This window comes from Oratosquilla oratoria, chromosome 39, assembly GCF_046742065.1.
Source record: "Oratosquilla oratoria isolate Oo_2021 chromosome 39, ASM4674206v1, whole genome shotgun sequence".
Taxonomy (NCBI): Eukaryota; Metazoa; Arthropoda; class Malacostraca; order Stomatopoda; family Squillidae; genus Oratosquilla; species Oratosquilla oratoria.
In genome coordinates, this window is record NC_134815.1 from 14,408,211 (window position 1) to 14,420,710 (window position 12,500).

Genomic DNA, 12,500 nt, shown 5'->3' on the forward strand with positions numbered 1-12,500 from the left:
TAGCAGAGAAATTACTTCCTACACCGTAAGCCAGAATTGCAGAAAAAAATACAAGTATTGATCAATCACAGTATCTTCTGACCCCACCCGTCATTGCTAGGGGCATACTCTAGCCTTGCCTTGCTCTAATTGTGGACGGGAACCCGGACGAGCTTGTAGGCAAAGGGATTGCCGGTGATGCCCACTTGTGCAAGTTCGACGGTGTCGAGTTTGTCAATATTTTCGTTGGTGAGGAGAAGGCTGCCGGAGATCACGTCGTCCGTGGCTCCTGTAGACCCAGAGGTAAATTCAAGTGAGTTGCCAAAGGATGTCGAGCCAAATCTTTGTCCTTGAGAAGAGCTGAACCCTGACTCGTGCTTTGAGCTCTGCGAGGATGGGGTCAATGAACTTCCATGTGAGGTCGAACTAAATCCGGGTCCATGGGAGATTGAGCTAAATCCTGCACCTTGCGAAGATGATACACGTCCTGATCCTTGTGAGGATGACCCAAATCCTGATCCTTGCAGGGATGAACTAAAGCCTGATCCGTGTGAGGATGAGGTACTTCCACTCTGAAATCTTGAACCAGCTGAGCCAGATGACCCTACACGAACTCCGCTTGATCCTGCAGTGCTTGAGATTGCAGACGATCCAGCGTTGCCGGAGAATCCTGATGTCGTCTGGCTTGAGAATCTGGAGGATCCGACCTGGGCAGATTGTCCAGAGGATCCACTGAACTGGGAGCCTCCATGTTGGCTTGAGCCTGTGGAGGAAACAGATTGGCCTACAAATCCAGAAGCTCCAGACTGACCTGAGAAACCAGAGGAATGGCCTGAGAGCCTAGAAGAGCCGGACTGGCCGGAGAGGCTGGACGATCCTGACTGGCTTGAGGAGCTAGAGTGTCCAGAAAAACCGGATGAGGCAGACTGGCCGGAGAATCCCAAAGTTCCTCTATTGGTGAAGAATCCTTTACCAGCGGTCTGCACTGCGACACCTCCCTTAACCCCAGCTGAAGCTCCAGCAGCCGAGGAAGAGCCTTGGTGACCAGCAAACCGAGTGGTGGATGTACCTGCTGCTCCTGATAAACCAGTGAACCTAGAACCAGAGGAACCAGTTACGACTGAAGCCCTTTGTCCAGCAGCAGAGGAAGAACCTGAGGTTCCGGTGAATCTAGATGTGGAGGAGACACCTACGGCAGATGACCCTGATGATCCTGTCAGTCTAGACCCAGAGGAAATTCCAGAGTGCAGTGATGATGAGCCAGATGTGCTACCACGAGAGTTTCCAGACTGACTGGAGAGAGATGAACCTGTGAACCTGGAGCCAGAGGATCCAGTTACGACTGAAGCCCTTTGTCCAGCAGCAGAGGAAGAACCTGAGGTTCCGGTGAATCTAGATGTGGAGGACACTCCTGCGGCAGACGATCCTGATGATCCTGTCAGTCTAGATCCAGAGGAAGTTCCAGAGTGCAGAGACGATGAGCCAGATGTGCTACCACGAGAGCTTCCAGACTGACTGGAGAGAGATGAACCGGTGAACCTGGAGCCAGAGGAACCAGTTACGACTGAAGTCCGTTGTCCAGCAGCAGAGGAAGAATCTGAGGTTCCGGTGAATCTAGATGTGGAGGACACTCCTGCGGCAGAAGAAGTTCCAGAGTGCAGTGATGATGAGCCAGATGTGCTACCACGAGAGCTTCCAGACTGACTGGAGAGAGATGAACCAGTGAATCTGGAGCCAGAGGATCCAGTTACGACTGAAGCCCTTTGTCCAGCAGCAGAGGAAGAACTTGAGGTTCCGGTAAATCTAGATGTGGAGGATACTCCTGCGGCAGACGATCCTGATGATCCTGTCAGTCTAGATCCAGAGGAAGTTCCAGAGTGCAGCGATGATGAGCCAGATGTGCTACCACGAGAGCTTCCAGACTGACTGGAGAGAGATGAACCAGTGAACCTGGAGCCAGAGGATCCAGTTACGACTGAAGCCCGTTGTCCAGCAGCAGAGGAAGAACCTGAGGTTCCGGTAAATCTAGATGTGGAGGACACTCCTGCAGCAGAAGTTCCAGAGTGCAGTGATGATGAGCCAGATGTGCTACCACGAGAGCTTCCAGACTGACTGGAGAGAGATGAACCGGTGAACCTGGAGCCAGAGGATCCAGTTACGACTGAAGCCCGTTGTCCAGCAGCAGAGGAAGAACCTGAGGTTCCGGTAAATCTAGATGTGGAGGAGACACCTGCGGCAGACGATCCTGATGATCCTGTCAGTCTAGATCCAGAGGAAGTTCCAGAGTGCAGCGATGATGAGCCAGATGTGCTACCACGAGAGCTTCCAGACTGACTGGAGAGAGATGAACCGGTGAACCTGGAACCAGAGGAACCAGTTACGACTGAAGCCCGTTGTCCAGCAGCAGAGGAAGAACCTGAGGTTCCGGTGAATCTAGATGTGGAGGACACTCCTGCAGCAGATAACCCTGATGATCCTGTCAGTCTAGATCCAGAGGAAGTTCCAGAGTGCAGTGATGATGAGCCAGATGTGCTACCACGAGAGCTTCCAGACTGACTGGAGAGAGATGAACCGGTGAACCTGGAGCCAGCGGATCCAGTTACGACTGAAGCCCTTTGTCCAGCAGCAGAGGAAGAACTTGAGGTTCCGGTAAATCTAGATGTGGAGGAGACACCTGCGGCAGACGATCCTGATGATCCTGTCAGTCTAGATCCAGAGGAAGTTCCAGAGTGCAGTGATGATGAGCCAGATGTGCTACCACGAGAGCTTCCAGACTGACTGGAGAGAGATGAACCGGTGAATCTGGAGCCAGAGGATCCAGTTACGACTGAAGCCCGTTGTCCAGTAGCAGAGGAAGAACCTGAGGTTCCGGTAAATCTAGATGTGGAGGATACTCCTGCGGCAGACGATCCTGATGATCCTGTCAGTCTAGATCCAGAGGAAGTTCCAGAGTGCAGCGATGATGAGCCAGATGTGCTACCATGAGAGCTTCCAGACTGACTGGAGAGAGATGAACCGGTGAGCCTGGAACCAGATGAACCAGTTACGACTGAAGCCCGTTGTCCAGCAGCAGAGGAAGAACCTGAGGTTCCGGTGAATCTAGATGTGGAGGACACTCCTGCAGCAGATAACCCTGATGATCCTGTCAGTCTAGATCCAGAGGAAGTTCCAGAGTGCAGTGATGATGAGCCAGATGTGCTACCGTGAGAAATTCCGGATTGGCTGGAGAGAGATGAACCGGTGAAACTAGCTCCTGAAGATCCTGAGGAGGTAATAGAACCAGTAGATCCAGTGAAACGAGATCCAGACTGCTGAGATAGGCCGGATGATCCGCTCAACCTAGAAGATGAACTAGAACTTCCACTCTGCCCGGAAGTTTGAGAAGAGCCGATGGATCCTGTAAATCCGGTTGAAGAGGTTACGGCAGATGAACCACGGGATGATCCGGACGACCCAGTGAACCTAGAACTGCCTGAGTTCACAGAGGCCGAGCTGCCAGCTCCACCGTACCTAGAACTAGAAGTTCCTTGGGTAGAAGATAAAGCTGAGGAACCACTGAATTGGGAGCTTGATGAGCTTGATCCTTTAGAGCCAAGAACAACGCTAGATCCAGAGCTGGTTGATCCTCGTGAAGATGCGGCAGAGGATCCGCTAAATCTACCAGAAGATGACAGAGACGCTGTTGATGCCCCTGATGACTGGGAACCACTCACAGATCCGCCATATCTTGCCGATGATCCAGAAGTTTGTGATGTTCCATGCCTAGACGATGAGCCGGACTGAGAACCAATGAATACACCTAGTTTTCCTGATGAACCAGACTTCTGAGATAATCCTGAAGATCCGGAGAATCGTGATGATCCAGAGGACTGAGACGTGGTGGAGGATCCACTGAACCTACGTGATCCAGATGACTGGGAGGAGGCTGAAGACCCACTTAAGCTAGCTGATCCAGAAGAGTGAGAAGAGCCAGAAGAAGCACTGAACCTGTCTGACGATCCAGATGACTGAGTAGAACCAGTACCTACAAGTCTACCAGAGGACTGAGATCCGCTAGTAGATCCGCTGAATCTACCAGATGATCCAGATGACTGGGAGGAAGCAGATGATCCACTAAAGCGGTTTGAAGATCCAGCTGAATGAGTCGAAGCAGATGATCCGGCAAGCCTAGTAGATTGTCCTGATGACTGTTTGAAACCAGAAGATCCTGCAAGTACAGTGGATGACCTAGATGACTGGGTGGAACCGGCCGATCCTGTGAATCTACCTGATGATCCAAGTGACTGAGAAGAACCAGTAGATCCAGTGAATGTGCCTGAAGATCCAGCAGATTGGGACAAAGTAGATGATCCGGTAAATCTACCTGATGATCCGGATGACTGGGAGGAGGTAGTTGGTCCACTGAATCTAGCAGAGGATGTAGACTGAGAGGAGCCAGTAGATCCACCGAATCTACCTGAAGTTCCAGACGACTGGAGGGAACTAGTAGATCCACTTTGTCTTACTGAAGATCCAGATAATTTGGAAGAAGCAGAGGATCCGCTAAACCTATTTGATCCAGAAAATTTGGTGGACCCAGAAGATGAAGCAAGCACGACTGCTGATCCAGATGACCCGGAGGAACCTGTGGAAGCACCAAATCTAGCTGATGATCCTGTTGACTGGGAAGAATCTCTAGATGCACCGTATCTGGCAGATGATCCAGTTGACTGGGAGGAGACGGCAGAGGTACCGAATCTGGCTGAAGATCCAGCTGACTGAGACGATCCGACAGATGCACCAAATCTAGACGCTGATCCAACTGCCTGGGAGGAGCCAGCTGAGGCACCGAAGTTGGCTGATGATCCAGTTGATTGGCTGGAACCAGTAGATGCGCCAAATCTAGTAGCAGAACCAGTTGAGGCACCGAAATTTGCTGAAGATCCAGTTGATTGACTGGAACCAGTAGATGCACCAAATCTAGACACTGATCCAGCTGCCTGGGAGGAGCCAGCTGAGGCACCGAAGTTGGCTGAAGATCCAGTTGATTGGCTGGAACCAGTAGATGCGCCAAATCTAGAAGAAGAACCAGTTGAGGCACCGAAATTTGCTGAAGATCCAGTTGATTGACTGGAACCAGTAGATGCACCAAATCTAGACACTGATCCAGCTGCCTGGGAGGAGCCAGCTGAGGCACCGAAGTTGGCTGAAGATCCAGTTGATTGGCTGGAACCAGTAGATGCGCCAAATCTAGAAGAAGAACCAGTTGAGGCACCGAAATTTGCTGAAGATCCAGTTGATTGACTGGAACCAGTAGATGCACCAAATCTAGACACTGATCCAGCTGCCTGGGAGGAGCCAGCTGAGGCACCGAAGTTGGCTGAAGATCCAGTTGATTGGCTGGAACCAGTAGATGCGCCAAATCTAGAAGAAGAACCAGTTGAGGCACCGAAATTTGCTGAAGATCCAGTTGATTGACTGGAACCAGTAGATGCACCAAATCTAGCAGAGGAATCAGATGACTGGGAAGAGGTAGAAGAACCACTAAATCTGCCTGAGGATCCAGATAACTGGTTGGAACTAGTGGACCCGCTGAACCTACCAGAAGATCCAGACGACTGGAAAGAGCCAGCAGAACTACCAAATCTACCAGAAGACACAGACGATTGGGAGGAGCCAGTGGAAGAGCTGAGTCTACCTGTTAATCCAGATGACTGGGTAGAGGGAGAAGATCCACTGAACCTGGAGGAAGAGGAAGAGGAAGAAGAGGAGGGCCCTGCAGCAAATCTTGCACCACTAGCAGAAGACGAAGAACTACCAAACCTTGAACTGGGTGATACAGAGCCCTGAGAACTGGATGATCCCGAATGGAATGACGAACCGGATGATCCAGCAAGTTTTACGCTTCCCGAACTTCCAAATCTAGCCTGTGATCCTGTTACGCGACCGCCTGCAGCAGTATTGCTGAAATGGCCGGCAGCAGAGAATCCACCCTGCTGGGATAATCCTGCATTGGAGGAACTACTATATCTAGCACCTTCAGAGGATGCTGCAGAATTGGAGGATCCACCGCCAATTATCTGACCTAATTCGTTTTGGAACGTCACATCGGCCTGGAAACCTGAAAGGTCATCGGCACGGTACTTCACAATTCTTCGGGAGCCGTCCGGCTGGACAACCGAGTAGACTCCTTGGAGCACTCCATTTTCTAAGGCCTCTTCATGCGACTTTTCGTCTCCGGTATCGACTGCGCTTACTTTGTACCGGTAATTAAAGGACAAGGAAGGGTCTGTAGGATCTTCGGCTGAGGAAGAATCACTTAGCTGAGTTCTGAAGCCAGCACCCACAACGTTAGAGGCAGGGAAGACATTAGCCGAAGCCACGGCAAGGCTGAAAGCCACAACCAGAACCTGCAAATGGAGAAATTTCCAAAATTAGGTAGAAATATTACAAATATTTCGTGGAATTTAAATAAAGAAAAAAAAACATGAGTACTAAAACCGAAAAGAACTTAAAAGTGCATAGTAATATCCCAGAGCACAATGAACTATTTTGACCCAATATCTGAATATCTTACCTTAAAAACCACCATTATAGGAAGACACAGACCAAAGCAGTGTGCTCTGTCCGGCCAAGATAGGAACTTATATACCTGGGCAGGAGGCAGGGTAGCCAACTTGCCAAATAGCGCTTCCCTTTTGAGCGGCGCGGCCCGCGAAACATGACAAACTAGTTTTAGGAGTCAACTTGCATGGAACGGCTTTCCTGTCCATTGAATTATCCAAATCGGAAATAGAAGTGAAAAAAGAGAGGCAAAAAAGTATATTCTTAAATACTTAGTTCCTAAAAAGGAAGAACAAATATAATATCTTTTGTAAAGTTGATTTCAATACGGAACCATCGATTCATTCACCTACAAATAAAATATTCTACACAAAAAATACAGGGAAGAGATATATGGTACAAGACAAGAAAAATAAAGAAAATAAGGAGAAATAAAAAGTAAATAAGTGTATTGAAAGAAATCAGATGAGACGAAGAGAATATTTTGTATATATGTGTGTGGGGAAAGGGAGAGAGGGAGGGAGGGAGGAAGCGAGGGAGTAGGTGAGTGAGAGAAAGAGAAAGAGAAAGAGAGAGAGAGAGATAAAGACAGAGAGACAGACAGACAGACAGATTGACTGACTGACAGACAGACAGACAGGTAGACAGACAGACAGACGGACGGACAGACAGAAAAAGATAGACAGACAGACAAAGAGAAAGAGAGAGAGAGAGAGAGAGAGAGAGAGAGAGAGAGAGAGAAGCGAGAGAGAGGAGAGAGACAGAGAGAAAGAGAGAGAAAGAGAGACATAGATGGAAACACAAAGACAGAGACAGAGAGAGGAACAGAGAGAAACAGAAAGAGAGAGCCAGAGAGAGAGACAGAGACCGAGAGAAGCAGAGAGATATAGACAGAGACAGAGATAGAGAGAAAGAGACAGAGAAACAGAGACAGAGAGAAACAGAGACAGAGACAGAGAGAAAGAGACAGAGACAAAGACAGAGACAGAGACAGAAGCAGAGACAGAGATACATAAGGATACAGAGACAATACCAGAGAGGCATATTGAGACAGAGAGAGACAGAGACAGAGAAAGACAGAGAGACAGAGACAGAGAGACAGGGAGAAACAGAGAAAGAGAGACACACAGAGAGACAGAGACAGTGAGAGACAGAGACAGACAGAAACAGAGACACAGAGAGACAAAGAGAGAAACAGAGATAGAGAAGGAAACAGAGACAGATATGGAGACAGAGACAGATACAAAGACAGAAACAGAGATAGAGACAGAGACTGAGGCAGAGAGAGACAGAGACAGAGAAAGACGGAACATAGTCAGAAACAACGAGAGACAGAGATAGTGAGAGACGGAGAGAGACAGAGACAGGGAGAGACAGCGCTAGAGACAGACACAGAGGAACAGAGACAGAGAAGGACAGAGACAGAGACAGAGAGAGAAATAGAGAGAGGCAGAGAGAGACAGAGACAAAGAGAGACAGAGAGAGACAGAGTGAGTGATAGAGATAGAGTCAGTGACAGAGAGAGACAGAAATAGAGACAGAGTCAGAGATAGAGAGAGACAGAGACAGAGACAGAGGGAGACAGAGACAGAGACAAAGAGAGACAGAGAGGACAGAGACAGAGACAGAGTGAGACAGAGACAGAGACAGAGCGAGACAGAGACAGAGACAGTGACACAGATAGAGAGACATACAGAGACAGAGACAGAGAGAGACAGAGACAAAGAGTGACAGAGACAGAGAAAGAGACAGACAGAGACTGAGAGATAGAGAGACAGAAGCAGAGAGAGACAGAGGAAGAGAGACACAGAGAGAGAAAGAGACAGAGACAGAGAGGGACAGAGACAAAGAAAGACAGAGACAGAGGCTGAGAGAGACAAAGACAGAGAAAAACAGAAACAGAGACAGAAAGATGGACAGAGGGACAGAGAAAGAGGTAGACAAAGAGCTAGACGGACAGAGACAGAGACAGAGACAGAGACAGAGACAAAGACAGAGACAAAAGCAGAGACAGAGGGAGACAGAGGCAGACAAAGAGACAGAGACAGAGGGAAACAGAGACAAACATAGACAGAGACAGAGAGACAGAGAGGCAGAGACAGAGACAGGGACTGAAAGAGACAGAGACAGAGAGAAATAGACAGAGATAAAGGGACATAGAGAGACAGAGAGAGGCAGAGAGAGACAGAGAGAGATAGACAAACAGAAAGACAAAGGAAGAGACAGAGAGAGAAAAAGAGAAAGAGAGAGACAGAGAGAGAGGGGGGATAGAGAGAGGGGGAGAGAGGGGGTAAGGAGAGGGAGAGAGGGGAAAGTGAGAGAGAGAGACACATACAGAGAAAGAGAGAGAAAGAGATAATGATAAATAGATGAGATAGTCAGAGAGAGATGATGATAGATATAGAGATAATAGAGACAGAGATATAGAGATAAGAGAAAAACGGAGACAAAGATGAGGACGAAGACGAAGTCGAATTATTGAGAGAGAGAGAGAGAGAGAGAGAGAGAGAGAGAGAGAGAGAGAGAGAGAGAGAGAGAGAGAGAGAGAGAGAGTAATAATAATAATAATAATAATAATTCCTTTATTCCAATTTTCATTGGGTATTCTTTACATTATTTACAATATTCACAAGAGCATTACATAGTGATACATATTTTTGTACACATAAAACATGAAGGTAAAAACTAAAGACTTTATAATAGTACAAAATGATATAAGCTTAAAAACTTGTATTAGCAGTGCTTATCAACGCAAGAACATGGAGGTAAAAAAAAAGAAAATTTCACAATGTTACAAAATCGAATATGCTTAAAAACCTTGTGTTACTAGTGCATATTATACGCTAACAGAGGCAGATAGAGAAAGGTCGTGAGAAAGCTCGAAAGAGAGAAGAATAGAAAGACAGAGAGAGGGGGAGATTGAGGGAGAGAGAGAGGCAGAGAGAGAGAGAGAGAGAGAGAGAGAGAAAGAATGGGGGAGGAGAGAGAGAGAGTGGGGGAGGAGAGAGAGAGAGAGAGAGAGAGAGAGAGAGAGAGAGAGAAGAGCGTGATAAAAGATGAAGGACAAACATCAAAGACCACTGATGATATCTGTGTTGTTACACCTACACTGTAACCTTTATTCGCACGCTTGCATGAACAACACAGCTCTATGACACAACAGATTAAAAGCACTTATTCACCTTTATCCACCCAGATCACGTGCCGGACTTGTGATCGATTTTGGTTACCTTCCCGGCTGAAAGATTAGAAGTTGTATAGCTCATCCATCTCCTTGCAGTAGGGGGACAGAAACGGCTTTCAGTATAGTGAATATGTAACCTTCTGAGTGAAATACGATCACGGTGCCGTAAAATGAATGGCCGTGATGCTAGCGGCTACATCTGAAATCTGTGTGTTTGTGTTTTGGGTGTGTGCGTGATTCACCATGGTCTTGGATCACGTGTTGGACTCGTGATCGACAGCTATTTCCCTCCCGGAAGAGACCTCAGAGCTCATATATGACCGATCTATGGGTAATGCTGTGACCTTACACGCACACACACACCCAACTCCCCGCCCACGAGAGTTGGAGTAACGACTCACAGTTCCCCGATACTGAAATTATTTCAGCCCTGGGCAGGATTCGATTCCGGACCGACGTAGTGGCAGCCGGGAACTCTAACCACTGCGCCATGACTGTGTGTGTGTGTGTGTGTGTGTGTGTGTATTCACTTGGTCTTTGGATCACGTGTTGGACTCGTGATCGACAGCTATTTCCCTCCTGGAAGAGAGCTCAGAGCTCGTAGGTCCGATCTATGGGTAATGCTATGACCTTGCACACACACACACACCCAACTCCCCGCCCACGAGAGTTGGAGTAACACCCCTCAGCGCTGCGATACTGATATTATTTCAGCCCCGGGCGAGAGTCGAACCCGGACCTCCGTAGTGGCAGGCCAGAGCTCTAACCACAGCGCCATGTGTGTGTGTGTGTGTGTGTGTGTGTGTGTGTGTGTGTGTGTGTGTGTGTGTGTGTGTGTGTGTGTGTGTGTGTGTGTGTGTGTGTGTGTGTGTTTGTGTGTGTGTGTGTGTGTGTGTGTGTGTGTGTGTGTGTGTGTGTGTGTGTGTGTGTGTGTTTGTGTGTGTGTGTGTGTGTGTGCGCGTGTGTGCGTGTGTGTGTGTGTGTGTGTGTGTGTGTGTGTGTGTGTGTGTGTGTGTGTGTGTGTGTGTGTGTGTGTGTGTGTGTGTGTGTGTGTGTTTGTATTTGCCTAGTTTTATTTACCTAGTTGCATTTTGCGGGAGAAGAGCTATGCTCGTAGGGACCCGCAGTTGTATCTTTCCGCATCCAGTTCTTTCTTAAAGTCGTGTATAGTTTTAGCACTCACTGTTTTCTCTTTCAATTTATTCCATGTATCTATCACTCTATGTGGAAAGCTATTCTTTTTCAGATCTCTTCTGTAACTGTCTCTCGTTTCTTATTGTGTCCCCTTGTATTTCTTCTGTCCCATTTAAGTAGATCATCTCTGTCAAGGATGTGTGTGTGCGTGTGTGTGTGTGTGTGTGTGTGTGTGTGTGTGTGTGTGTGTGTGTGTGTGTGTGTGTGTGTGTGTGTGTGTGTGTGTGTGTGTGTGTGTGTGTGTGTGTGTGTGTGTGTGTGTGTGTGTGTGTGTGTGTGTGTGTGTGTGTGTGTGTGTGTGTGTGTGTTTATGTGTGTTCGTGCGCACGTATGCATCCGCACCTATGCTTGGTATTCCAAAATCTCTCAACACCAGTTTCTATCCTTTAGAGGACAATCTTCATCAATTGTCTTTCCTTTCATTCTTGTGTTTGCATTCATGACCACTGCTTACCAATATCCCTTACCCTCTCTGGAAACTACTTAGAGCAAGACTTAACTCTCTCACCATTTTCGGTAGAAATATATTTTACAAAAACGAAACCGTGATCACTCTTTTGTTAAGGAGCGTCTCCAGAAGTTCTCTCTACATACTGAAGACGTGGACTCTCTAATAAAGAGTATTTTGAGACTCTTTGGCCGGAAGCTTTATATACTATTTTCTTTGTTTCTTATAACATGATGGATTTGTTTTATGTATATTTCGGAACACTTAGCCATACTTGGTGATGCAGTTTACTGCGTCATCGAGTCACTACTGTTCACTCACCTATGATAAAGGTTGATAACGAGGTCGAATTAAAAAAAAAAAAAAAATTGAAACGTTAGTCTGTCCTACATTCAGCGACCTCAGCTGAAAGCTTATTCCATTCACTGGCGAAGTTGTGTTAACATATCCACTCTTATTACATTTTGAGTCTATTTATCTTCCGGATTGTATTTTGTCGACCTTTTCTTTTATAAACTCTGATGTTAAAATCTCAAAGCTTTTCCTTTTTTCAGAGGGAGAGAGAATAGGTCTATATCTTTTTAGCGTTTTTGAGAGTGTGACACAAAGTGTGTGAGTGTGTGTGTGTGTGTGTGTGTGTGTGTGTGTGTGTGTGTGTGTGTGTGTGTGTGTGTGTGTGTGTGTGTGTGTGTGTGTGTGTGTGTGTGTGTGTGTGTGTGTGTGTGTGTGTGTGTGTGTGTGTGTGTGTGTGTGTGTGTGTGTGTGTGTGTGTGCGTGTGTGTGTGTGTGTGTGTGTATGTGTGTGTGTGTGTGTGTGTGTGTGTGTGTGTGTGTGTGTGTGTGTGTGTGTGTGTGTGTGTGTGTGTGTGTGTGTGTGTGTGTGTGTGTGTGTGTGTGTGTTAGAGAGAGAGAGGGACAGAGAGAGAGATAGAAAGACAGAGACAGAGAGATGGAGAGAGATATAAAGAGATAGACAGACAGAGAGACAGAGACGGATAGAAATACAGACAGACAGACAGAGACCAAGAGACCGAGTAGAGAGAGAGAGAGAGAGAGAGAGAGAGAGAGAGAGAGAGAGAGAGAGAGAGAGAGAGAGAGAGAGAGTGCAACTATAGTCACCCGCTTATAATCGTCCTGGAGAAAACTATTTCC

The 12,500-nt window shown here is 47.4% G+C and overlaps 1 protein-coding gene across 1 annotated transcript in view; it reads right to left on the reverse strand.

The window, feature by feature from the left end:
- The window catches only part of LOC143020295 (uncharacterized), a 6,780-nt gene extending 163 nt beyond the window's left edge, over positions 1-6,617 (reverse strand). Inside the window, exons 1-2 of the mRNA XM_076176552.1 lie at positions 6,536-6,617; positions 1-6,368 (exon numbers count right to left, since the gene is read on the reverse strand). The exon at positions 1-6,368 is cut by the window's left edge and continues 163 nt beyond it. Coding sequence (XP_076032667.1) covers positions 126-6,368; positions 6,536-6,550 — 6,258 coding nt within the window. The 5' untranslated portion in view covers positions 6,551-6,617 and the 3' untranslated portion in view covers positions 1-125. The remainder of the gene's footprint in view (positions 6,369-6,535) is intronic.
- Between the last annotated feature and the right edge of the window lie 5,883 nt (positions 6,618-12,500).